The sequence below is a fragment of the Canis lupus genome, chromosome 17, assembly GCF_003254725.2.
Source record: "Canis lupus dingo isolate Sandy chromosome 17, ASM325472v2, whole genome shotgun sequence".
Lineage (NCBI taxonomy): Eukaryota > Metazoa > Chordata > Mammalia > Carnivora > Canidae > Canis > Canis lupus.
In genome coordinates, this window is record NC_064259.1 from 6,954,130 (window position 1) to 6,981,533 (window position 27,404).

At 39.1% G+C, this 27,404-nt stretch overlaps 1 protein-coding gene and 1 long non-coding RNA gene across 3 annotated transcripts in view; one reads left to right on the plus strand and one right to left on the minus strand.

Moving 5' to 3' along the window:
* Positions 1 to 27,404, plus strand: part of GRHL1 (grainyhead like transcription factor 1) — a 52,372-nt gene that overhangs the window by 2,983 nt on the left and 21,985 nt on the right. Inside the window, 7 exon segments of the mRNA XM_025454685.3 lie at positions 508 to 694; positions 3,422 to 3,492; positions 5,691 to 6,081; positions 7,088 to 7,164; positions 8,591 to 8,747; positions 8,940 to 9,051; positions 10,025 to 10,119. Of these exon segments, the coding sequence (XP_025310470.1) occupies positions 508 to 694; positions 3,422 to 3,492; positions 5,691 to 6,081; positions 7,088 to 7,164; positions 8,591 to 8,747; positions 8,940 to 9,051; positions 10,025 to 10,119 (1,090 nt within the window).
* Positions 2,377 to 9,037, minus strand: LOC118351169 (uncharacterized). 2 transcript variants are annotated; one of them, XR_004806121.2, is made up of 3 exons: positions 8,900 to 9,037; positions 8,664 to 8,819; positions 2,377 to 3,039 (listed from the first exon to the last, which is right to left on the minus strand). It is a non-coding gene; the product is annotated as an uncharacterized LOC118351169 (long non-coding RNA). The 2 variants fall into 2 exon arrangements; XR_004806122.2 differs by lacking the exon at positions 2,377 to 3,039 and adding an exon at positions 7,158 to 7,393.

Consider the following 27,404-nt stretch of genomic DNA (forward strand, 5'->3'; position numbering starts at 1 on the left):
GTTTGTGGGTAGGAAAGTTTTTAAGGCATGGTATCAACAGAAGAAAGAGGGAAGTAACATGTAGCAGCATGATGACTGAATCGTGTATACTCTCTTTAAGAGGGTACAGTCCTGTCTGCAGATGTCTGAGGAGAATAAATGTTCTGTTTTGCCTTACTTTGTCCTTGTGTTTGTTTACTTAAATGTTTGAATAGCCTGGCATTTTCTTGGAGTGTTTTTTGTTTTGTTTTGTTTTTGCCAAATAGTATATCCTGGGTCACATATATAGGTTGACTTCAGGCTCCCTGGCTGCCTCAATACCATATATCTTACTGGGGACCTGTTGGCATTCATTCAAGTGGGTTGTCTACTGGTCTTGTCTTCATTTACTTTGCTGGGGTGGGTCACTGGGCTGTTTTATTGAAATATCAAAGAATTGGTTGTTTCGGTCTTTAAAAATTAGCTTATGGTGCCTTGTGGTAAAAAGTATGAGATATATGTGTATATATGTTTTTAATTTCTCTGAAGCAAACGGCCAGTGTTGGTTCTTCAGAATGAAGCACTTTATCCACAGCGGCGCTCCTATACGAGTGAGGATGAAGCCTGGAAATCTTTCCTGGAAAACCCTCTCACTGCAGCAACCAAAGCGATGATGAGCATCAATGGAGATGAAGACAGTGCAGCTGCACTGGGCTTGCTCTATGACTATTACAAGGTAGACGTGCCTCCTCTTTTAAAAACCTAACGACAGTCCAAGATGCACTTGATTCAACAGCGTGTAAAACAGTAATTTGCTGGTAGAATGTAATGCAAGTTGCTTCTCTAGTGACTATAAATAGTTTAATGAGTGCTTTGACTTACTGTGGTTCAAAGCTGAAAATCTACGATCATAGAATCAAAGGGTTGTTTTTAAAATGGGTGAAGTAGCCAGCTGTTCTAGCTCAATCTGAAAGGTGAAGCTATCATAAAAGAAGATGGTAGATGTATCGTATTGGGATTGAACGTTTTACTAAAGGTGCTTCTCGGTGCCCCGAAGAGTAGAGAGTGGTTCATTTACCTGTGCTCCAACCTTTATGTGGGATGATTTCCTTTTCTTTACATGATATTACAGAGCCTTTTGATTTGATTGTAGGATTTGTGAAGTAAAAAAAGCTATTTCCTAGTCTTGGAGTTTCTAGTTCTAAGAGTGGGATGTGTTTTGTTGCCTTTTCTATAGATTAGTCTTGAGTAATCTGTTCTCTCCCTGGAGTTTTATGTGATGTTCCTGTCTGGAGATCTGTATCCTCATCATCGTCCTCATAATACTAGCTACCACTTACTGATTATTTGTATCACACTAGACATGTTATCAGCATACATGTTATTTCTGATTTCCAGAAAGCCTGCAAAATATGTGGTATGATCCCTGTTTTGCAGATGGGAAAAAAAAATTAAGTTCTCAAGTCACACAACTAGTATGTGTTACATCCAGGATTTCAGGCCTGGTCTGGATTGTGCCAAAGTCATCCTCTTCAGCTGCCATGCTGTCTCCTATGGAACGTACTTTGCTTGATTTATTCTTTGGCATTCTTCTTTCTGCCCAATAATAGTATGTGGTGATGGCTATATATCACAGCTTATTTTTTGCCATATTTTTGTTTTTAAAACTTCCAGATTAGAGAAAACTTAAATTTAATTGGATGATTAACGCCCAGATACTTTCACCTAGATTCACCAGTTGCTTGCCTTTTGTTACATTCTGGCACTATATTCCTTCCTGAATATAAGAACTGCAGAGGGAAAAACGCAAAGAAGATAGCTTGATTATGATTACCAAATTAGGGTGGGACCTAAACAAAAGATTTAATTATTTTCTGATATGAGGACATGTATCCAGCTTGTTGTGTTTGAGAGACTGAGGTAAGTTTTGTCTTGGTTTTTAATTTGAATGTGAAGGGAAACTTGTGTAGTAACTAATGATAACTATAAGAAATCTTTGCCTGGGAAGTAGAGCCAAAGAATTCCTTTGAAGTAGAACTTATGAGATACCTGTTCTTCATATGGCTTGTTTTATTGACTCAATCAGTGTAAAAATCGTAAGTTTCTAAGTATTAATTATGAAATTTGAAGTTACATATTTTTAACTAAACTTTTGAAAATGAGAGAAGACCAACAAGTTTAGTGACAAAGACTGATGTAATGATTGCTGGGGTTGTAGGTGTATGTGCTTTAAATAAAGGATCCTAAAAGCATTTTATAGGGGATCCCTGGGTGGCTCAGCGGTTTGGTGCCTGCCTTTGGTCCAGGGCGCAATCCTGGAGTCCCGGGATTGAGTTCCGCGTCAGGCTCCATGCATGGAGCCTGCTTCTCCCTCTTCCTGTGTCTCTGCCTCTCTCTCTTTCTCTATGTCTATCATGAATAAATAAATAAAATCTTTAAAAAAATATTTTATACATCATGTCTGTCCATTAAGGTAAACAATCTTAGTACTAATATGTCAGGCTTCCTGTGATAGGTGTAGTGATATTTTCTTTTTTAAATGAACTGATTTGTTTCAGTTCTTTGGATATAAGCATTTCTGTTGTTTTTGTATAATAATTGAGTAGCCTCCATGCCCAGTGTGGAGCTTGACCTGGGGCTTGAACTCATGACCCTGAGATCAAGACCTAAGCTGAGATGAAGAGTCAGACACCTAATTGAGCCACCCAGTCACCCCTACATAATAGCTTTGATAAAGCTTTAAAAGCACATTAACGCACAAAACAATTTATTTTGTGTTTAAAGGTAATTATATTCATACATTCACAATGAAAACAGTTTCAAACACTTAGCAGTTTTGGGGTATATGTTTGGAGTTAGTCTCAGGTGGGTTGATGTCTACATTACGCCTGTAAGGTTAGCCTTTCACTTCCTGTGTAAAGAAGAGCAGAATCAAAAACAACAAACTGAGTTCGATTTGTCCTTTGGGTACCAGGTAGTGTGAATCCCAGAGTATCTGAAGAAATTTGTCATTTGAAGCCAGCACTTGTATCTTGGAAATGAACTGTTGGTATAGCTGATCCTTTTGATTGTGCATTTGATCTGAAAGGAAGGAGTGAGAACACTGAGAGTCCAATTGTATTTTCAGTAACTTCTTTATTCTGTTGTGTGGATAAATGGGTAAAACCAAGCCAGAGGTATGTCTTTTACGAGATGAAACCCAAACTCAATAACAAAGTAAATTTGTGATGCCCTGAGTTTATCTGGCAACTAAAGAATTGTCAGTTTTTACATATTAATCTGGTGACCAGATTTGTAAGCTCTTGAGGACAGACACTGTCTTATTCATTGTGTATCCCTGCAGCCTGGCATTTGGTAGGCAATCAAGTAGACATGAATGGTTGAACTAACTGAAAATTAAGAGGCTGTATTTATACTCCACTAAGTGAGAACTAAATTGTTGTTATGTTTGTTAATATCTAAGGTGCCAAGAGAGAGGAGGTCTTCAACAGCAAAGCCAGATGTTGAGCACCCAGAACCAGACCACAGCAAAAGGTAATGTCTAATAGCATAGAATAGTACTATTGTATTTTCACAGGTTCCTATGAAAATAAAGCAGGAGTTTAAGTGAAAAAGCTCTAGGTGATAATTATGATTCTGTTGCTCTGAGAAGTTGCCAGTGTCTTTAGATCCTTTCTGCAAAACAAAGCATTAACTTTCTTTTTCTGTGGAGGAATGTTTTTAGTAATAATGTAAGTGAACTGTTCCCTTAGTTGTCTTTGAGTTTCTCTTAAGAAGGGTGTGGCTTAAGGCAAAGGTGGGGGTCCTTTAAAACAAATTAAGTACCAATGATGTTGAATAATGGTCTAAGTAAAACTTGATGACACAGCAGTATTCCATACTTCTGTTGAAGTTATTTTAGGTTAAAACTTTCAGAACATTAAGGCTTGACTTTATAGCCATGAAAAAAGAAAATTAAACACACGTTTTAAATTTCCCTGTGTTCTATTAGTAATAGAAGAGTAGAATTTATTTATCTATTTCTTTATTTAGAGAGTTCAAGAATGGAGGGACAGAGGGAGAGAGAGAATCTTTTTTAGATTTTATTTATTTATTCATGAGAGACACAGAGAGAGGCAGAGACAAAGGCAGAGGGAGAAGCAGGCTCCATGCAGGGAGCCCAACACGGGACTCGATCCTGGGTTTCCAGGATCAGGGTCTGGGCTAAAGGCAACGTTAAACCGCTGGGCCACCGGGGCTGCTTGAGAGAGAGAATCTTCAGCAGACTCCATGCCTAGCTCAGAGCCCGGCATGGGGCTCGATCTCCCGACCCTGATATCATGACCTGAGATGAAATCAAGAGTCAAACGGGTCACTCACTAAGCTTTCTAGGCACCCCAGGAGTAAAATATTTTTAAAGAAAGAGTGATCACTCATAATCCCACTATCTGAACCATTTATTTATTTACTATTTGGGTATTGGTGCACATTTTATGTGGTTGTGGTTGTATTCACAGATAACATTTGTTAGTTGGTGTTCTTCTACTTAATCCCTTCCATAAGTGTTTTCCATGTTGCTGTTTTAATCTTCATAATTACCCTTTAGAGAAGGGCTTATGGCTTTTATTATGTTACTTTTTATTATGGGCATTTTCAAACAACAGAAGTAAAGAAATATAAGCCTATGTGTATCATTATTAGCTTCAACAGTTACTAACGTAATTCCTCCTGTTTGATCTACTCTTCCCTCTTCTCCAACTTTTAAATTAACAATTAGTTTATTTTGCTATAGTTTGAAGCAAAACTTAGTTATCCTAACATTAAGGCTGTGATTTTTTTCTACTACAGAGCCTCAACAAACAACTTTCTAGAAAGCTTTTTCCTTTCTTTCTTTCATAAATTCTCAGGTTTGAACATTTCATTGATCAAAATGTACAAAACTGCCAAGTTGCTTTCTTCCTTAAAGGTATCAGCCTATATTGTTTGAGGGGGCTTTGAAAATTCATTAATTTTATTGTGGACTAGAAATCATCTTCTGTTGTCCAGGATATTTAAACCAAAAGTAATTGTATGCAAATATATCTACCTGTACAGTGTAAACATTGGTATTTTTTTTTCTTTAGTGGTAGAGAAAGCCCAATAGGCATAGGTACTAGGAAAAGTGGTGGCCAAGTGATAATAGTTCATACTTCCTGAACTCTTGTGTGCCAGGCATTATTATACATATTTCAGTGTATCATCTCATTTCATCCTCATCACCACCTTGTGAGGATAGATATGTTTATTACCCCCATTTTATAGATGAATATGTGTACTTACGAAGAGATAAAATAAGTGTCACAGAATTTGAACCAAAGTGGAAGCTTGAAGCTCCAGCCAGTTACATTTGTAGCTTCAGGCTTCTAGTGAAATATGACCATTGTATTAGGATTATTGAAAATAAAGTGTAGTAGAGGAGAGCTCTGAGTTCTCTATACTTCAATGAAATTTTGCCTGACACTTTTGGATTTTATGACCACAAAGTCTTTCTTTTTCTTGTTCTCGTAATGGGTTGTCATTGCCATTTTCTATTTATTTGGTTTCTTCCAAGTGTATTATTATTATTATTATTAATAATAATTATTATTACTGTTGCACAGGACCCAATGGCCCATTGCCATTAGGAAAATAAAAATTGTTAAAGAACTGTATGTGTGGGGAAGTAGTGAGTTTCATTGAGTTTGAAAACACAGTTTTCTTTTCTTTTCTTAAAGAAACAGCATACCGAATGTGACTGAGCAGTCCCTCATTTCTGCTGGAGAAAACAGAGTGCAAGTACTGAAAAATGTGCCATTTAACATTGTCCTTCCCCATGGCAACCAACTGGGCATTGATAAGAGAGGCCATCTAACAGCTCCTGATACTACAGTCACTGTCTCCATAGCAACAATGCCTACTCACTCCATCAAGACAGAAACCCAGCCCCATGGTTTTGCTGTGGGAATCTCTCCAGCAGTGTATCATCCTGAGCCCACTGAGCGGGTGGTGGTTTTCGACCGGAATCTTAATGCTGACCAGTTCAGCTCTGGTGCTCAACCCCCAAATGCTCAAAGGCGAACTCCAGACTCTACCTTCTCAGAGACCTTCAAGGAAGGCGTTCAGGAGGTACAGGAAATGCAAGCATCTTCCTAAGACTTTTGTGTGTTTGTATAAGTATTGGGTTCCACCTCTTCCTTGTTATGTAAGCTTGAAACTCAGCCTGAAATGAATGGATTAGGAACAAAAGATTTTTTTCTTTCCTTTTTTTTTTTTTTTAAAACGAGAAAAGGCCCATGGGTATAATTTGTAAACTAAACCTACAAAACCAGAAATTATTATCAAGGGCACATGGCTAATCTTACCAGCATTTGAGTTAACAATTATGATTTCAGCTAAGTGATTTGTTGGAAAAAGAGAACCCCATACATAATCTTCCATCAACAACAGATATCTCCACATAAGTCTGTTTTCAGCTTTTGTCCTAGACCAAAACAAGATCCCTGTAATTGGTCTCAATATAAAATGACTTCTTATGTATTTGTTTGGTCTCTCTTGGTTGGTAGTATAGTCAGGGAGGCAGTAGGTCTTGATGATAAATGCGTTGTGTAAAATTTACAGATTAACTCTAAATGCTTTGGGGGTTTTGTGGTGATGAAAAAGTTAGGGAGTGAAGAAGCTATATTTAATGTCTCATGGGGGAAAGGAACATCCCTTTGGCTTATGGAGTTAGGAATAGAATAGCCTTTTCTGAAAGAATGCACCAGTCCATCATCGGTGGTGCAGACCTGATACTGTACCTTCACTTGGTGTGATGATCCCTGTAATTGCAGGATTTCGGTTGCAGATTCTAGAGTTTGAACAGAATTGAGATGTGTGGGGAAGTTGGGAAAAGGGGAGTAAGACAGCACTCTGGGGGAGTGCCTGCATGTTGTCCTCATCTAATCGAGTGGCATATAAAAACGGATATTTTTCTTTCAGAATTTTTTTGTAGAGTTAAAATTCTTATTAAAACAAATATTGAATGAGTAGTGGGTTGCTGTAAGCCACATACTTCTGTGCTGTACCACATATTGGTCTTTAGTAAGCCTGATAACCAGTTAAATAGTTGTGGCTTATTACGTTGATATTTCAGGTTTTCTTCCCTTCGGATCTCAGTCTCCGGATGCCTGGCATGAATTCAGAGGACTATGTTTTTGACAGTGTTTCTGGGTAATAGTTGTCTTTTAATTTGATTTTTAACTTTCAGCTTTTATGACTTTTTTGTTAATTTGATACTGGAAAATCAGAGGTGGCTTTGGTGGTATTAGCTTTGCTAGAGGACATTTGCTTTAGTGCATTTAATTTTGAACTCTGTACTGTGTTTCATGTTTCCTTAATTCCTGGTGTTGGTGCTTTTTCTTTCCTTCAGTTTCTTTATGTGATGGTAGTAGAATGGAGTCTAAAAGAAGAGATGAGACGATTAAATTAGATCTCTGAGCTCCCTTCTGTTTCCTAAAGCATATAATTCTGTGAGAATTTAGGAATAACATCAAGTGGATAAAGGCTTTTATTTATTAGCCTCACTCATGGTAAAATAAATGAAGTCAGCTTTTTTCTGACCTGAAAGCCTCTTCTTTTAAAACCTCACAAAATTGTACTTCTCACTGGGAATATGAATATCTTCCAAGTTAATTATGAAAATGTACAAACACCTTCAATTGCTTTTTAAAAGCATTTACGATTTCATTTTATAATTTTGTTTTATGCATTTTTTGTATGTTATATCTTGAAGTAAAAACAGTTGATTTCTAAAAGTCTAGGATTTTATGGAAATTTAGACTTCCCTTAAAGATCTACCTCAAGGTGCAGGAGTCACAAACTCAGATGCCTGTAGGATCTAAGATAGGGGTCAGTAAACTTTTTCTGTAAAGGATCAGCTAATACATATTTAAGCTTTGTGGGCCTTAGAGCCTCTGTTGCAACTGCACAGCTTTGCCACTGCATTACAAAAGTAGCTATAGATAGTACGTAAGTAAAGGGTATGTTTGTATTCCAATAATACTTTATTTATAAGAATAGGTGTAATTTTCAATCCCTGGTCTAGGAAGGTTATTAAACAACTTGAGGGAGATACATGCATGTCACTTTAAGGTGATACTAGCTGTAGAGAACTGTGCAGTGCTCATCCAAAGACATTTAAATTACAAGCAAAAACAACAAAAAAGTGCTGTGCAGACCAAATCGAATTTAATCAGAGGACTACCAGCCACCTGTTTGCAACCTTTGCTGGGTAAATACCAAATTGGCAGTAGTATCTTGTGAGATTGCCTTCCAAAGTCCTTTTTGGCTACTTTACTATCTTTAATATCCTTAGCTTCCAAACTTTGAATTTTTGACTTTATTACTTCATAGAATTTCTAGTTGGCATTTTGTAGCCTCGCAAATGAGAGAGTTGAGAATATCTGCATTGCTTAAGGTTATATTTATGGTGTAAGAAGTAGCGAATGCTATTTATAATACGACAGTCAGTTGTATGTTTCCTGATAGTTGGCTATTTGCATACATCCACATAGAAGCATTTCAAGATTGAGCTAAAGCATAAAGAAAGTTTCCAAAAGAGTGGATTAGAGAGCTGTGACTCTTTTTTGTTCTTTAGAAACAACTTTGAATATACCCTAGAAGCCTCAAAATCACTTCGACAGAAACCAGGAGATAGCACCATGACATACCTGAACAAAGGCCAGTTTTATCCTGTCACTCTGAAAGAGGTGAACAGCAGTGAGGGGATCCACCGGCCCATCAGCAAAGTCCGAGTAAGTTCTGTTCTTAGTTCTCTTCTCTGGGAAAGCTGATCAGAGCTTAATAGTCCCAGGTCTGAAGAAGATCTAAATGAAGATCCAAAATTGCAGTTTTTAGCCCTAACTGTAAAATATAACACTGAGTAAGATTGCCAAAAGAGACTCACCGTTTAGTGTCTTTATGTGATAATGCATTTTCTTTCATAGAGTGTGATCATGGTGGTTTTTGCAGAAGACAAAAGCAGAGAAGATCAGTTAAGGCATTGGAAGTACTGGCACTCCCGACAGCACACAGCTAAACAAAGATGCATTGATATAGGTAAGGAGCTGTGGGGCCTGCTTTTATTCCCAGAGGTGCACGCATCCAGTTTTCTCATTCCAATTATTTTTGGCAGTGATCAGCTTCCTGCCGAAAGCATTTGAATTTTTATGCCAGCTACTGATCTGTTCCAAACCCTGTTCTCGGCCTCCTGGAATCAGTGCATTTAACATTACTTCCTTCATAAGGACATATGGCACAGGCGGTGGCTCTCCAAATGACACTGGGACCAGAAGCTTTATAGCTTGCTCACATAAGAGTGTCCTGCTCTTTGGTCTGCAGAGTTTTTGAGGTGAAGAGTCTTAAGAGATACCAGATTATCCGTAGATGATGGTAGAGTGGAGAAAACAACCTAAATAAACAAGTAAAAGCAAATACTGCTGGCATGCACTTACCTAACAATCTCTCATTTACATGTTGAACTGCACTGCTAGACTCTTCTGTCTTTAAAGAGACCCAGAGATGGATCTCTTGGGTTATAGCAACAGACCTGTGCAAATCCATATTTAATGAAGTGGCTTGATGAGAATGTCTGTTTTTGCCATGTGTATAATTTTTGCATAAAACCATTGTCTATATTACAAGATGGCCCTTAATCTTAGCATTACTCTTTCATCTTTTGTAACATGATATTCTCTTTTCAGAAAATGTAAAAGAGCTGAGTTCTAATCTTGGTTCTCCAGGCTAGTTTTGTGACCTTGGGACAATTACTTAAACTTTTTAGTTCCAAGTATCTCAATTTTGACATAATGAGAAAAAATTAAATCTGTCTAAGCTTACCTCTATTTTAAATATCTTGTGATTCTTTTTCTTCATTTTGTGAACCCTAAAAAGGGTTAAAAATATCAACAAAATGTTAATTTAAATTTTTCAGAGGCAATAATATGGGGAGTGGAATCTTACTTTGAACCGCTAGAATCTCACAATGGAATCAGAAATCATGATTTCTCTTTCTTTTTCATCGCTCATGTAGCTGACTATAAAGAGAGCTTCAATACCATCAGTAACATTGAGGAGATTGCGTATAATGCCATTTCCTTCACTTGGGACATTAATGATGAAGCAAAGGTAGGTAACGGAGTCCAGGGGCTCCTCCTCTGCTTCCAGCTTTTTGAAGGAAAGTGGGAGAAGCTTAATGATTTGACAACTGTTTTTTTTTTTTAATGGTTTTACATGTTTTTGTTCTTTTGCTAAGGAATAGGGAAAATAAGCTGGATAAGAAGATAGACCAGAGCCATTAAGTCATGAAGTGCATGAAAATGAGACAAAGGGATCCCTGGGTGGCCCAGCGGTTTGGCGCCTGCCTTTGGCCCAGGGCGCGATCCTGGAGACCCAGGATAGAATCCCACGTCGGGCTCCCGGTGCATGGAGCCTGCTTCTCCCTCTGCCTATGTCTCTGCCTCTCTCTCTCTCTCTGTGACTATCATAAATAAATTTTAAAAAAATAAAAAAAATAAAAAAAAAGAAAATGAGATAAGACTTTGGGAGAAGTAGTAGCTGTTGTCTCATTAGCTTTGTCCTTCTGAGTCAGCAGACCCAGCTGGGTTCTCAACTTTCTCTCTTTTCATTATTTTACATTTTTTGAAAGTACAGCTTCTCCCAGATGTTATGAAGCTGTCCTTGTTCCCTCTCCTTCCTCCAAAAGGGACAGTTTTTGTCGACCTGCGTCAGCACATGTGTTGCAATGTGTGATCCCACAGACTGGGGGGGGGAGCCTGCCACTTTGCACTGCTTATTGGGGTGCCTGACACCTCATTCCCTGTGTTCCTTATCCTCATTGCAGAATGACGTTAATACCTGCCTCCTGTCTCCTGCGGGCACGCTGTGTGGGTTGTGAAGCTGTTGGAGTTCTTCAGAAAGGCCCTTATATACAAGTTATTGATAGCTCTACTCTCCTACTGTTACTTTCACATACAGCTGGAGTACGGTTTTCCTCTCTGAGGCTTTTCCTCATGAAGAATTACCTCCAGTTCACATGGTCATTTGGGTCATTCTATTCAGAGCTTTTGGTCCTTGTAAGAAAAATTAAGCATACTAAGTCATCTCTGCCCTTCCTACAGCATTCTTTCGGTATAATTCCTCTTTCACTGAATTATTAGAGCTTTGGTGTTTAGTGTTTTCTTTAGGTTAGTTTAAAAACTGGGAGCTCAGGGATCACCATAGAAACATATTAATTTGTGGGCAGTCCGGGTGGCGCAGATGGTTAGTACATGTTGCAGACATGCACTGTGCATTGCACTGCTCTACGTCAGGGACCAGGTGCAAAGGGAGGACCATCTTCCTGTCCTTCTCAGCCTTTTTATTTTTTCTTTTACTTACTCAACAGGAATTTTAGCAATGATGAAATAAGACAGCATTAGGTATTGTTGCATAATTTGATTTTTTACTGCCTAGGGTTGCTTTTTTTTTTTTTTAAGATTTTATTTATTTATTCATGAGAGATACAGAGAGAGAGGCAGAGACACAAGCAGAGGGAGAAGCAGGCTCCATGCAGGGAGCCTGATGTAGGACTCAATCCCGGGACCCCAGGATCACGCCCTGGGCCAAAGGCAGGCTCTAAACCACTGAGCCACTCAGGCGTCCATAGGGTTGCTTTTTAAAAAATCATATGACTGGATTCTTGAGAACCATGTTTGTTAACTTGGTGTTATAATTTAGAATTGCTTTCCTTTCTTATTGGGGACATCCTGTCTAAGGCAAAAGTGTGTCTTCAGTGGAGGATGTGGCGAGTCAGGTCTGCCAGTCTGTAAGGAAGCACAGGCAATTGCAGTTGCGCTGAGGTCTTCTTGCCAACCATCACCCCAATCCTATATGAGTATCCTCAGGTTGTATCCAGAGGCTGGCGCTTGATTAAACCCTGAATTCACTACAGAAGAGTTGTTAGGAGGAAAAGGAAACTTTTCATTTTACATAATTGTTGTTACAGTTATTTTGAAATTAAATATCATAGGAGGACTCAGAACGCTTGGCCCTGTGCCCTCTGGGTGCTTCTGTTCTTAAAGCAAAATAGAGATGGACTTCCTGTTTGCCATTAGGGACTAATTGAGAAATTGTGGAGGAAGTGATTGGGAACATGTAAGTCCTGAGTCTACTTTTCTGTCCTATCTGTGACCTGAGCTTTAGTCCCTTAGTTCACTAGCTCAATTTTCTCCCCTTTATCCCCCTAGGAAAATAAGAAGGCTGTGGTGGCCAACTCTCTTTCTCACTGGCATGTCATCAAGATTAATAAGCACTTGTCAGAGTGCCTGGAGATCTGGGTGGAAAGGCCCTGCATGTGGGCAGGGTGCTTTGTTTGTCTGATGTGTCACTCTTCAGGGTGGGAGTAATGAAAGCCCAGATGATGGGCCAGGATAATGGTTGCTTTTATTCTGAGGACCTTCGGCATATTGGTATTAAGGAGAGATATTGCTGGAGGTGTGTCTTAAGTAGCCTTAATAGCTACTTGTTCCTTGATGTAGGTAAATTCAGTTTTCATTTCGCCTTCCAGACCCCCAGCACTGACTTGGTTTTTTAAACCGCCTGCTACCAGAAGGAGTTGGTGCCGTTTCTTAATGAGGCTGTTAACCTTTTGATGCTGCTATCAGGCATAGCTTCAAGCGTGTGGTGGAATTCAGTACCTAGATTCTCTGCTTGTCCTGGCCAAGTTGATGTTTTCTGTTTTTACACTTAAAGTAATTGGTGCCCCAGGGCAGCTAGAGTGAACAAGTGTACATGCAGAATCTTGTGTAGATTTTTTTTATTTTTAGTTCTTTTTCAAAAGTACCTACTTTCTTCGCCCACTTTCTTCTCATTTAGAATACATTTGTTGATTCTTAATTCCTGTTCATTCTCCCCCATAAACATAAGGGTTTTTTGTATATATGTGGTATTCCCTTTTCCCCCAGTATGCTTTAAAAAAAATCTCATATCCTCTTTTAGGCCATGCCAGGATGAGTAAAACCAGAATTCTGGCCCAGTGTTGACATCTAAATCTTCCTTTAGCTTCTGTATCTCTCTTTGGAGGTGACTGTTTTGAGGACATAAGAGGTTGAATCTTGAATGCCATGGCCTATGTTCCAGTTTGGGAAGAACACTGCCCAAACTACACTTACCTCATGCTGTCCCTGTATACGCTCCCATCCATCAGTGTTATCATATACCTGTATTACCATAGGAACTTGAAGGAGTTATGGAACTTGTGAAAAATCATGAGTTTTCAAAGTGGCAAGGAGGAAGAAGCTGCTTTGAAAGCAGAGATAGCTTAGGAACAGTCCCCTAGGTAGCCCTAACCTCTCTACTGTGCAGACCTATTTGAATTCATTTACCTGTCTTCCACATGAAGTTAGATTTGTCTAAGTAGCCAGGTTTCTTTTAAAGAGGCAGAAATCTCTGGACAAATTAAAGTCCATCAGACACTCAAAATCCCTTGTGGAATACCTTTATAATCAGATTTCTTTCCTTCCGATGTACATGTGAGATCAGCTGCTTGAGGTAATTTTGGCAGGGAGAAGCATCTACCTTTGAAACAGTAAAAGGTCGAACTCTGGTAAGGTGCTGAAGTTTAGAATTTGTGAGTTCTGAGGGCATTGGTCACATGGGAAAGAGGACTAGGAAGTGAGAAGGGTGCATGAGGAAGATAAGAGAAGGTACACACCTTCTTGGGCTATATAAAGATTCTGTCCAGAGTTCACTGTACACCTCCTGCATCGCAGGGATTCATGACGTCAGCAAATAGCTAGTGCCTGCCATGAACAAGGCACTGTGCTAAATCCAGGTTAATGACACCAGTGTTATAATTCAGATGTAGGCTTAAATAGGTTTTTGTGGGAAAGCCTGAGATCCTAAATAGAACATCATGATTTCTAAGGGAAAGGGTGTTTATGCCACTTCACAGATGAACTTCGGAGACGCTAATAATTTTTAAATTGGGACTATCTATCCTATCCAATTACAGTATTTCCAGAACTCAGTGGTTAATTCTGGATAGCCTGCACATCTTGGCCTTGAGTTTTATTTCTTGCTTGGGTTGTAAACGTAAGAGTTTACAACAGCATTGAGATTTGGTTAGTGATAGGAGGTAAGGGCCTCTCAAAGCCTGAAGATCTAAAATAAATAGAGAAAACAGAAGTTAGGGAGAGAGAATTAACTTCATTAACTTCCTTGAATGCTTGTTTTATGCTAGGCACTGTGCTGAGTTGTCTTACCTATGTTTGTACTTAATGAGGCAGTGCTTACCTTTTCAGTACCCAGAAAAAAAAAGCACTTAGTCCCTTGGATGAGTACATGTTTGCTACTTGGTCATCACAGTGAGGCTGTCTGAAGAGGCAAGAATCTAGACCTTGAAATGGACAGAAAGTGCTTTTGACAAACCGGCACCTGGCTGGTTGTCAGTGAAGCATACGACTCATCTTGACTCATCTCGGGGTTGTGAGTTCAAGCCCCAATGTTGAAGGGTAGAGATTACATTAAAAAATAAAATCTTTAAAAGTATAACAATTCTTATTAATAGAATAGCATTATGGCTTCACTGTTAAAAATTTCTGTAGGGATCCCTGGGTGGCGCAGCGGTTTAGCGCCTGCCTTTGGCCCAGGGCGCGATCCTGGAGACCCGGGATCGAATCCCACGTCGGGCTCCCGGTGCATGGAGCCTGCTTCTCCCTCTGCCTGTTGTGTCTCTGCCTCTCTCTCTCTCTCACTGTGTGCTTATCAAAAAAAAAAAAAGAAAACATAAAAATTTCTGTAGTAGAAGAGCGCTTTGCTAACAGGAAATAATTTATGTTGATTATTGGATAAGTGATGTTTGACTACGGAGAAATAGAAATTATAGTTGTACTGGAATCGAGTGAAAACTCGGCCAGCCAGCCAGTTCCACCCAGGGGAACACTAATAGGAAGGGATCTCTGTTGATGGAATAGGAACATAATGAGTTATAGTTACCTAGACAGTGTGGCAATAGGAAAATAGCTGTAGTTCAGAGCAGAGCTCAAGCTTTCTTTGATCATCTATATGTAGCTATGATCTCCATGAATATCAAGCAAATCTTTTATTTATTGTTAGAGATTTTTATTTAGAGCCACGTGCATGTGCACATGTGTGTGAGGGGGCAAGGTGAGGGGGAGATAATCCCTCAAGCAGACTCTCTGCTGAGCAGAGAGCCCATGATCATGACCTGAGCTGAAATCAAGAGTCAGACACTTAACTGACTGAGCCACCCAGGCACCCCAAATATAAAGCAAACCTTTTAAAGATGTAATGGACCCCAGGGATACAAAATATCTAACAGATTTTTTTCCCAAAATGACTTCTCAATTTTTTTTTTTAAATAATTTTTTTTTTTAAATTTATTTATGATAGTCACAGAGAGAGAGAGAGAGGCAGAGACACAGGCAGAGGGAGAAGCAGGCTCCATGCACCGGGAGCCCGACGTGGGATTCGATCCCGGGTCTCCAGGATCGTGCCCCGGGCCAAAGGCAGGCGCCAAACCGCTGCGCCACCCAGGGATCCCCGACTTCTCAATTTTTACACCAGAAGGTGTTCTGTGGTGCAGCTGCCCTTGACAAGTTTGGTTTTTAAACTCCCCAGCAGAGAGATTACTGTCAGATGTGCATCAAGCTCCTGCAACATCAAGAAGTTAGATGTGGAGTTTCGTTTCGTTTCATTGTCTAGTGCATCCGTGGCTTAAGACAACCTGGCCTTTTACCTGTAGGGCTGTAAAGAGTCTTCGTTAGACATTCAAAGGCAGCGCTCCTTTTCAGTCTGTGATTGGATTTTTTGCAGATGGACAGAACGACATCTTTTTCTTGGTGGCCTGATCTTAACCTGTGGGGGTGACAGAACCAATTTCTACATGTTTTGTAGGTCAGTGAGAAGGGAAGGTAGGGGCAGTCAGAAATAAGATAAAACCAGAGCATTCCCATTTTCTAGAGGAAAAAGACCTATCAATGAGAGCACTTTGTGCTTTTACTTTTGATTAGATCGATCAACTCTTAAGAAGGAACGCCGAGGCGTTCTGAGCCAAATGTTTTATGTGTCATGGAGAGGCTCATGTTACAAAAGGAAGAGGATTAAAATAGAATGCACAGCCTGACTGGGGTTCTGAACAGTTTTACCATGAGGGGCCTGTGTGTGGATGCAGTATTGGTATCTTTTCCTTTTGTCTTCTCATCTCAGCAGAAAGTGGTGGAGTTCCTGCTGAGGGATTATTGAGGCTTGCAGAGTTCATTCTGTCAGAGGGGTGTAACCATTCTGGTAACTTGAACTTAAGACTTTTTGTAGGTGCTTGTGGGATGCGGGTTTATGAGTTTAATAACAGTTTGTTGTTTTGTCTAAGCATAATATCTGGAATTCATTGTGAGAGTAATTTTTAATTTGTTTGGACTGAGCATATTGCATGCATTTATAGGGATTCCATTCTAGTGAAGCATCAATTAAGTGCTCTATTAAAGTAAGGTGTTGCCATGTTTGGTTGCATTAAGTAGGGACAGGTTCGGTTTGTTTCACAACTTTAAATTTCCAGTGTGAATGGGAGGGAGGAGGGAGAGAAGTGAGTCAAGTATTTTACTTGCAATTGCGATTAAATGCACGCAGGTGATTTAAAACAAAAGCTTATACTCCCTGGCCTAAATAGAAGTCGGGAAGCATTGCTGCTTTTAAAACAAAGGACTTGTAATGTCTAGGCAGATACAAGGCTGACTCCACTGAGTGGAATTATCCCTGTGTTGGCTTAAGGAACCCAGGTGGTGGGGAGGGTGAGGAGGGGGAATACAGGGTGGTAGCTGAGCGGGCTTCTGAATTGTCCTACCTTTGACTCCAGGGGTTTCCGTTCATGCAATTTGAAAGTACATATTTATCAAAGTAAAAAATAAACTTTTTTGGTGCCAGAAACATAGTCACATTCCTTTATAGGAAATGAATAGTCTTTAGAGTTTTAGTTTGATCAGTTTTGGAAATGGCAAGAAGTTTTTAATTGGAAATTGTGGAGAATGCCTTTAATTAGCTGGTACGGAGTAAATTTTTAGCAATTAGAAAGTTTACTTTGAAGAAACTGTTCTGGGTCTGATTGTAAGGAAGGTTTCTCTTTGAAACTTCTTACATTTCTTTTTGTTGGACTCTGGCTTGAAAGTATTTCACTAGTATACTCTAGCATCTAAGCGAGAGGTTCAACTAGATGGAAAATAAAATGCACTGAATGCTGGTGGAAATTCAGAATCCGCAGGTAACAATAGCACACATTTATTGTAGCACATGCCTGAGGGTAAGAGCCTAGCGCATGATGTTTTTGATTGGATAAGGGAGACACTTGGCAGCTGAAGAAAGCTTTGGTTTGGTAGTGAAACCTGTATCTTGAGAAACAGGTTTGAGGCATCATGTCTGCTTAGCCACCATTTGTGCTGTCACCTATATTTTTTTTTCTTTTTTCTTTTCTTTTCTTTTCTTTTCTTTTCTTTTCTTTTCTTTTCTTTCTTTTCTTTTCTTTTCTTTTCTTTCTTTCTTTTCTCTTCTTTTCTTTCTTCCTTCCTTCCTTCCTTCCTTCCTTCCTTCCTTCCTTCCTTCCTTCCTTCCTTCCTTCTTTTCTTTTTTTTCTTTTTTGTCAAATTTTGCTCCTTTTACCACCCTGCCACTGTCAAGAAACACCGAGCTCCTCTACAGAACTTTGTCCTTTGACAACTTGTCACCTCAACTCTCCTTTCCAGGTCTTTCCTAGAAATTCCATCTAAAGTGGTTTTATAAATCTGTCATTTCAACCAATTTTGCTCCTTGTGAGATAATTGGAGAGCTCTGACTCTGGCCTGACATTATTAGTAGTGACTGCATTTATCTGAGCAGTAGGGGGCCTTGGAGTTCATGTTTCTTTCAGATGGTTGATGATCTTCATGCAAGACTCCAAATCCTTTAATAAATATAAGTGAACTCTCTAATTACTCATTTCAGGACTTTTTTCTTTAGTTTTTTAAAGATGGAAAATATCTTATAATTAGGAATTTTGATTGGAAGTTAGCTTGCCTGCTGCCAAAGTCAGCCCTTATGACCCATATGCTTACCCGTCAGTTCTAAACCTAGAGATGCTGGAATGTGATCTGTGTTTGTCTTGTGTCACACCTGCATCCAGTTCTGCATATTTCACAACAAACATCCTACTTATTTGGGACAACAGGTGCCAAATCACTGTATCTGCCAAGTATCCTTAAGTTCATCAGGTCCTGCTTCAAGGATATGACAGAGGGAAGTTAGTATGCGGGAACCTCTGGAATGTCTCTGCGTGTGTCTCTTCCCATCATCTTTTCTGTTTCTCTCTCTCCCCCTTTTCTCTTTGTCTTTGTGATTTTTTTTTCCCCTGGCTCTCTGCAGTCTGTGTAGAAACTGGAGCTGCCATGTGGGCGGTGTGGGAAGGCAGAACTGAGGCCACAGGAAGGGTGAGGACTACCAGAGCCTGTGTTTTCTTCAGGGAAACATCCCACGTAGAGGTGAGAAGAGTTTAGGTTAGTGCCTTGCTCTTCCTAGATCCTTCTCCTTCTTATCCTCAGTCCTTCAACTCTTTTTCTTACCTCTAGATGGTCATTTGATAGTCTGAGAAACAACGCAAATCCTGGTGTCACATTTGGAAGCTTCTAGTTCAGGCTGTGAGCATTCTGTAAGAGGGTTTTTTTTTTTTTTTTTTAAATCACCTCACATCATCAGAGTAGTGGGGAAGTATGACTTTCCTAGGACTATCCAATATATCAGTAGCCGAACTGGATTCTACTTCTGAGTTTATGACTCAGTCTTTGATACCTTCTTGGGCTTGCTTAATTAGGCCTGCACATACAGAATAAGTAGAGGAGCTATAGGGATCTTACAGAACTACAATAAACAGAGTTTGTTTAGTTTAGTTGTGTGGTTTTGGTTGGATAGGAGGAATGTTGTTTAGGATTAAGCATCTGCTATATAATGCTCAATAAATGTTCCTGTCGACTTAGACTTTAGCCAAGAATTGGATCTTGATTCTTTGGCTTACAATGGTTCCTGCTATCATTGGCTTCAGTCGACATTTATAACTTCATATCAACATAGTGGAAAAATAGTGATTTATTCTCAATAATTAGTGCTATTGGATTTTTTTTTTTTAGAGCTATTGGATTTTAAGGTGCAAATAAACTTTGTTTTTGACCTCACATTGTAATTTCATATGTCAGGAGTTTTCTAACTAAGAAGAGCTCTTTTAGATATGTTTTGGAGTGATCTTCTGACTGATCTGGGAAGCAGTTAAATTAAAATCTGTTCCAGGATGTCTACGTACAATTTAGTAGATCAGTTACATCCTAGGAATAGAATTATAAACTTTATATCTGTATTTGACTAAGCTGAATTTTAATACCAGATTGGATTAAAATAATAAAGATTCCCAGAGGCAACTGGGACTATATCCAAGGTGGCTGCAGCTTTCTCTGAGGACCCACGTCATCAGCTAAACCTTCTGACTTATATGAAGCCAAATCGGAATTGGGCGTAGAATGCCCTTTGATTTGAAGGAAAGGGACCTTTAATTTCATACCTTATGATCAAAAAACAACCTCTGCTCACAGCCATTTGGGGGTCACTTTTTCCCTGCTTTTCTGCTTCCCTGCATAATTTTTCCATGAGGTGCTTCTTCAGCTCTCTGTGCTTTATGGTGGCAGTGTGGTTTCAAGAGCCCTGAGTTTGGAGTAGGAGACATGGGTCCTGGCTTTGTCTTTGCCTTCTATTTCCCGTATATCTTTCACTGTATCTTCAGAGCGCGACAACTGAACATTATCTCTGTTGAGTTAGAAGGTGTGGAGTAGCCAGAGTCTGAACCATATGGTGCTCATGCTAAAGGTAAATGTTTTTAGGGTATACAACAAATAAAGAAGTACATTTTTGGAATATAAAATATTTTTCAGTTACCAGTTTTTTGAAGCATCTTCCATAGATAAATGAACCCACTTTTCTTGTTTCTTTTCTTCCTTCTAACAGATCTTTTCTTGCTTATGTTTACCAGACAGTTGAAACTCATTTGAACTATCTGTGCATGGTAATACACAAATGGCAGTATATAACATTGACGTAGGTAATTAGGCATGCTCTCAGCTCCATATGCTTATGCTTTTCCAAAAGTCTACTGAGTATAATCTGGTTGGCAGGAGCAAAACACCATTCTTTCTTGAAGGATTGTTTTATTTCAATCATTATTGACCAATTTATTTCTAACATCCTTCCAGGAAATTCTAACAAAGTAATTAATCTGTTGCTACTATGTAGAAGAACTAGCTTAAGAAGTCAAGTAAAGGGTTGTACTTTATTAACTATACATTCATTCATTCTTTCATTCAGCATTTATTGTACTTCTCTGTGCAAGAACTGTGAGGGCATAAATAAATGATTCAAGCATAAAGCCTGTCCTCAGAAGAGATCATACTGTCTCTGTAATGATACAGGTCATAAGTGAGGTTAAAAAAAAAATGTTGACGATGTCTAAGGAAAAAAAGTACTTTCAACTGAAGGAATCAGAGAAGGCTTATGGCAGAGAATGCTCTTGATGTGATTTTTTGAAAGATTGGACCTGAATATTTTTGCAAAGTCCATTTGATTGGATCTTTTTTTCCTTTTTTCCTTATTTCCCCCTCCTCACAGATTACCTGTTGTGAATTTAAGTGGAAAGGAGGCAACTGGAATAGCTTAGTCTACAGAGGTGCTTTGACATATAGAGGCCTAGACATTGTGTCGAGTAAAAACAAGAGCTGGGACTGGTCTTCTACAACACTCGAATCTAAGAAAGTTGTAGAAAGTACCACGTCCATTAGTATGGCATGAAGCTGCAAGTGAGGGATAACATATTTATTTATCAAATGCAAAATTGTCAGCTACCTGCAATTTCCGTAATATATGGTCACTGTAGATAACATTTTCAAGTGTAAAAGTGGATAAATGCAATGGGAAATCACCTCATAGCTTATGATGTGGCTTTATCTTTTACCTTCTCTCTTTCTCTATTTATCTATAGATATGTATATGGTCAGTGAGCCTTGAAATGTTTATTTAATTATCCATTCAACAGATAATTTATTTTATGTCTAGTATGTGTAAAAAGTTGCTTGACATTCTGCTCTCTACCAAGATGATGTAGGTGTTGAGGTCCACTTGGAGGAAAGTTGTGAACATAAAAAAATCTGTGAACTTGGGCAATAAGTTATGTAAGCGCTATGCCTCAGTTTCCTCATCTGTGAAATGAGGTCACAATAGTACTGATTTTATAGGTTGTTTTGAGGGCCAGAGTCAGGTGCACTGTAAGAATGCAGTAAATATAGCTCAAATATCATGGCAGTGTATTGTTTTATTTGACTACAGTTTAGGAATTTGGGGTCATTCATTTAGTGAACACGTGGTTCATATTGACCAGGCACTGCCAGGGTGCTTTGGGAATGTAAAGATAAGGAAGACATGGCCCAGGTCTCAGAAAACTCAGAATTTAGTGGAAGAGATTGCCACCATAGTAAGTATATTGATAGAAGGAAACATATAGGAATAGAACTTCAGTAGGGTGTCTGCTTCTCTCTCTGTCCCTCCCCTGTGCTTGTGCTCTGTCTCAATAGAGAGAAAGTAAAACATTTTTTTTTAAAAAAGGATCAGAGAAGTGAGATGACACTGTTGATAAAAAGATAGCCAAGCGTTCAGAGCCCAGAATGGGCCAGTAGTCTTGCCAGGTAGGTGTGCAGAACTGAGACTGCTGGACCTTGACTGAGGTCAGAGGTGAGCAGTGGTGAGAGGGTGGTGGGGTGTTATCTCTTTCTTTCTTTAGAGAGAGTATGGATGAGGGGCAGGGGGAGAGGGAGAGTCTCAAGCAGACTCAATGCTGAGTACAGAGGCAGAAATCAGGAGTTGGATGTTAACTGACTGAGCCACCCAGGCGCCCCCATTTTTTCTCTTTTAAAAAGGATACATAGGGGCACCTGGGTAGTTCCGTCTGTTAAGCATCTGCCTTTGGCTCAGGTCAGAATCCCGTTGTCAAAAAAAAAAAAGAATCCCGTTGTCCTGGGATTAAGCCTTGTGTGTCTGGCTCCCTGCTCGGGAGGACCCTGCTTCTCCCTCTCCCTCTACTCCTCCCCCTTCTCGTGTAATCTCTTGCACACACACACACACACACTCTCTCTCTCTCTCTCTCTCTCTCTCTCAAATAAATAAAATCTTTAAATAAATAATATATATGTTCACATTTGAGAAGTAGTGTAGTAGGGTAGTAGGAAACATGGCTAGAAAGGTAGATTGGTGTCACATATATGGCATCTTGAATGCTGAGGAATTTAGTCCCTATTATGTAGACAGTGGTGAGCTATAGGAAGTGTTTTAGTATGAATGAAAGATTCACAGTGATACTATAGTTGACAATTGCCTAATGTCGAAGCAGTCTCTTTTCATTTCATTATCTGATTTGTAGCCATTTTATTGTTCAGAGGGCTCTTTACTAGAGGTTGGGAGAAAGAAGGGTTAATTTGTGCAAATTGATATTAGCTCTTTTTTTGTTAAGTGTTTTTGTTTGTTTTGTAGGGGGCACTATTGTGTATATTTAAAATTTTGTGAGGATTTGAAGGTTAGGATTTGGAGGTAATATGTGACTTTTTGCATTCCCATGATTTTTCTCTCATTACTGACAGTTAATTCAGGACCATTTTGTAATAGACATTGGGAAAAATACAAAAAAAATGTACTTACTAAACACTGGAAAGCACTTTAAAAATGGGTAGGTAACAGTCTCTGCCATGGAAGGACATAGAGCACTTAGAGTGTACAGAGTGACAGAAGAGTAGAGGTGGCATGTTCAAGGCACTTGTTGATTCCTTTTCCTGACCTAGGTGATTGATGGGGGTATAGAGAGATGGGCTCTTTACTCTAATTGAAGTGCAAAGTCTTGGGTGCAGGGGAGGAGTGGGGGCTACTTACTACTTGCTAAGTAGTAGTAAAATGAGGCTATAACTCTATTTGGGTCATTAGGGGATGCTTCTCAGAGCAGTTCTATCAACTGATGCTGGGTCTTTTTCAATGAGCCACATCAGTAGAGAATGGAATAAAAGTTATTTTAAAGTTGAGGGATAGAGAAAATCCAGATCTCCAAAGTGTAGAAATTCCTGTCAATGATGGGTGAAACTGGAATGGGAGTTTGGAGCTAGATTCTGGATAATTTGAATTCCTTCAGAGGGAGGAGGACCACCGAAAGTGTTCATGATTTTTCTGGCCTCTTTCATTTTCCTGGCTGTCAGGGTGATGTTACACAGATGAGTTCTTGTGACCTCTCACATACTCTGATGAGCCTCACACTTTGTTACTGTTTTAGTTTAAAAATCAGATCTCTTAAGAAGAAAACTTTGTCCAAGCTGTTATGAGGGTGGCTCATATTCTTAGCAAATCTGAAGATTCACATTTTGAAATTTTTTATTCCACTCACTGAATAAACCAAATTATGAAAGTAAAAGAAAATTATCTTCACCATTATAGCAGCAGTGTTATAAAAACATGCAAAATTCTACTCAAATCTCTCAGTGGGGAAAAAATTTAAGACTATATTATTTGGATGTCAGATTCTTATATGTGAATGATAATATAGAACGAGTATTATGGTTATAGTAGATTTTTTTTAAAGGAACAGCCTTTTTGTTGATGAAAAATATCCTAATTAGCGTACTTAAGTCAGCCAATTTCACTCTTTAGCTTCTGACTCAACTACTTAAAATTTTTGTGACTTTTGACTGATAAATTTTAAATGCTTTGTTAACACCTTCTGTGAATTAGGTGGGTGAAAAATATTTTTATAATTTCTCCCCACAAATGAAATTCACCTGTTAAAGCTCATATATCTGACTACTCTCTTTCATATTTTAGCATATTTTACCATATTTTACCAGAATTGTGCCTTGGTTTGCCCAAAAAGAGTGAGTTGGGTCTGTAAAATGTGTCCTCAGTTGCATTCCCTTCACTGGCTGGGAAAATGGACTTCTGGTGGCAGCCTGTGTTTTGAGTTTACTGTTTCCTGGTGTCTTTTGCCCACTCCCTTTTTCCCTTTTGAGGAGTAGCAGTAGAGAGACCAGCTAGCTGTTTGAACAATAGTGCACGGCTGCCGTATGCTTCCTGGAAGAATCATCATAAATTAGTTCAAGATCCAATTTCTTGTTCTGCGCTTGTAAGCATTTGGAATTAAAAAAAAAGCTATACAAGTTAATCCTTTGATAATATAAATCTTTATTTTTGTTGTTTTCCTCACTTTTTAAACTGAGGTTTGAAAACAAAATTAAATCTTTTGAAAAGTTTTAAGTGTGTGAATTCTCAGCCAAGAATGAGGAACTACGTTAGAAAACTGGGCCGGACATTTGAAAAGGAATCTTGCAGAGCATCTTTGACCTGTTGAGCAGTTTTTTTTCTTTTGTGGTTAGTTTTTTTCTCTTCTAATAATTTTGGTTGGAACATTAGATGCTCATCTTGTAAGATTTATGTTTCATTTGTTTGAATAAAAGCAAATGTTTCCTCAAAATCAGTGGCAAGGAAGCATGAAAGCAGAGAAAGGGTCATCACTGCATGTGTTTTTATAGAGGAGTTGAAGGTCTGTAATAATTATCTTAGTTTTTACCTCTTTCCTACCCTCAGAGGAGAGATGCAGTTTTTCTGTAACTGTGTCACAGAAAGTATTTTTCTCTGCAGAGTGACTGTGACCTGAACTTTTGTTTTATCCAGATTTGGGTGACTCAGCCTGTTCTGCTTTTTTGGGGGGCTGCCCATTGGGTAGAACCGACCCCAAGTGTTCACACTGTGAGGAACAGACCTTGCCTGTCTTGTGGCTGCGCCGGGACCTAGAGGGGAGCTCTGCCTCATGTTTCTACACTTGTCCTCTCACGCATTTGGGTGCTACGGATGAAAGATCTGTCACCTTCCTCAATAAGATTCCCGGAAACAGCTTCTCCCTTAAAACTACCCCAGTCCCCTCTGTGAGTGTGGGTATGGATAAAGAATATGGCTCCATGTGTGAGTGACAGCGAGAGGTCCTTCTTAGGAAGTCACTTGTGTGCTAAGTGGAAATATTGAATGACAGAAAGGGAAATGATACTTCCTTGCTGTTAACTTACAGTGCGATGATGTAAGGGTAAATTATTGTTTGAGCACCTTAGGGAAGGGTTTGTTTAGATCAGGGCTCAGCAAACTGCAGCTCTCTGCAAACTCTTGGCCAGCCAGCTGCTGTTTATGTAAGTCAGGTTTTATTGAAATACCACCGCATCACTTGTCTACTTATTGTCTGTGGCTACTTTTGCACTGTTACTGTGGGGTTTATTGTGTTGCACATCATCATCCATGAAGGCTGAAACGCCATTGGGTCCTTTTATAGAAAAAGTCAGCCGTCTCCTGGTTTAGGTAAATAAATGACAGCTGCATCGTATATATGTTTGCATTATACTTCCTCTCAGCCATATTTATTCACTACTCTCTCTGCATTTTCCATCTTTGGTCAAAAACATACATGTTAAGCATGTGCTGTGCGCCAGGCACCAGAACAAACAGGATTGAAGGAACATTCTGTCTCCAGGGTTTTGCAGCTTGGTGGGATGACACCGTAGGTCACCCAAACACACGGTTCACCCCCTGCGAAAATTAAATGTCCTGTGAGGAATAAACAGAAGCATAGATTGGTAGATTTTTATTAGGTGTTTTTTTTATTTTCTGGTCACTATCTTATGAAGTATGAATTCTTGAGGAAAATTTGCATCGTGTTACTGAATAGTAAGGTTGAGCAGACCCTTTAATCTTTATCTTTCCTTTGGTTAAATGAATATTATTATTTGATAGGGCTGTACCTCTTAACATTCTTTAAATGAAAAAACTTGATAGGATACCTATAAATACATGTAAGAATATCTGAATTCTTTAAAGAAAGGAAACTGAGAGAGCTCATTTTAATCACTTCAAAGTTTGGGAGCTAAAGGAGATGTTTGGTGGATCAAAGTACAAGTATATAGAAGATTAATAAGATTAATCACCTGACAGCAGTGGCTTTTATCCTGACTGGTCACTGGAATTGCCTAGGGAGCACCCAAGAAGGCCTTGTGTCTGGAACCCACCCAGGCCAATGAGAGCAGAACCTCTAGATGTGGCTTTACTGTCTCTAGTAAGGGCTGATGTTCTTTGGGTAATTCTCATTGAGTCAGGGGTATGAAGCAACCAGCTTCCCAGGCAGTGCTGATGCTCCTGGCGCCATGCTTTATGAATCTCTGCTTTATAAGATTCTTAATTCTATGTGAGTAGTTCGTGTTGTTACTGGAAATGGAAACTTTACATGGTTCTTTTAAAATAATATGATTTGTAAAAAAAAATTGATAAATGTATTATACAAAATTATTGTCACTAATAAATACAGAGTTAGGGATAAAGGATTCATAATCTTTTAATATAAATGTAATAATAGGACTCAAGAGTTAGAAGTGATCTAGACCCCATCTAATTCAACCTGCATTTAACAGGTAAGGACCTTTTCCATGGTCACAGCTCATTAGTGATGGAGCTAAAACTCTGATGCTTCCATTTTCAGACCAAAGCCTTTCCTGTTGACCACTGATGCATGATACATAAGGCATCTTGGACCCTTGCTAGTTTTTGGTTGAAGCTTAAACTAGCAAATATGTCCCCTTCACTGGTAGCAGCACGTACCCATGACTGTCCTGTTTGTTCTTGCTGTGGAGCCTGCTACAAGAGGCTTCATGAGCACTGCCTTCATTTCTCTCCTGCAGGTCTTTGGCCACTGTCCTCTGTGTACTTCATGTCCCTGGCTGGCATGTTTATATCGCACATCTTGTTCACTTTATTGGTGTGTTTATGTATTTATCTAGACAAGGTGGTGTTTTTTAATGTTGAGTTAGAAATGCTGTAAACTTTCTTTGTTGCATTTAGAAACAGTGCCAAGTTTGGAAAGAATTGATTTTAAAAATAGGAGAAGAACATGTTTAAGAAACCGATTGTAAATAATCCTGGGTAATAGGGTAACATCTCTCCGAAGACTCCATGTTTATACTGATCCTAGGATTTGGTTCCTGCTTATTTTTGCTTTGAATAGAAACTCGACACTGGGAAGCAAGGGGAGGTTAGGTTTTAGGTTGGATTACCATGAAATCCTCTTGTAAATGGAATATCACTTTGGGTCAGAGACTTCCTGGAATTGTTGAGGGTTAAGTGTAACTTTCCCAGGCTGCTGTTTTTGAGTCATAAATTGAGCCATGTGGCCTTGAATGATAGAGAAAAATTTAGCTTTCTCATTTGGTTGTAAAATGAAAAATATGATGATTTGGTTACTTGATATGCTTAGTTTGCATGGACTACTGTGTGTTGGCCTTTCTTTTTGTCTTGTGCCT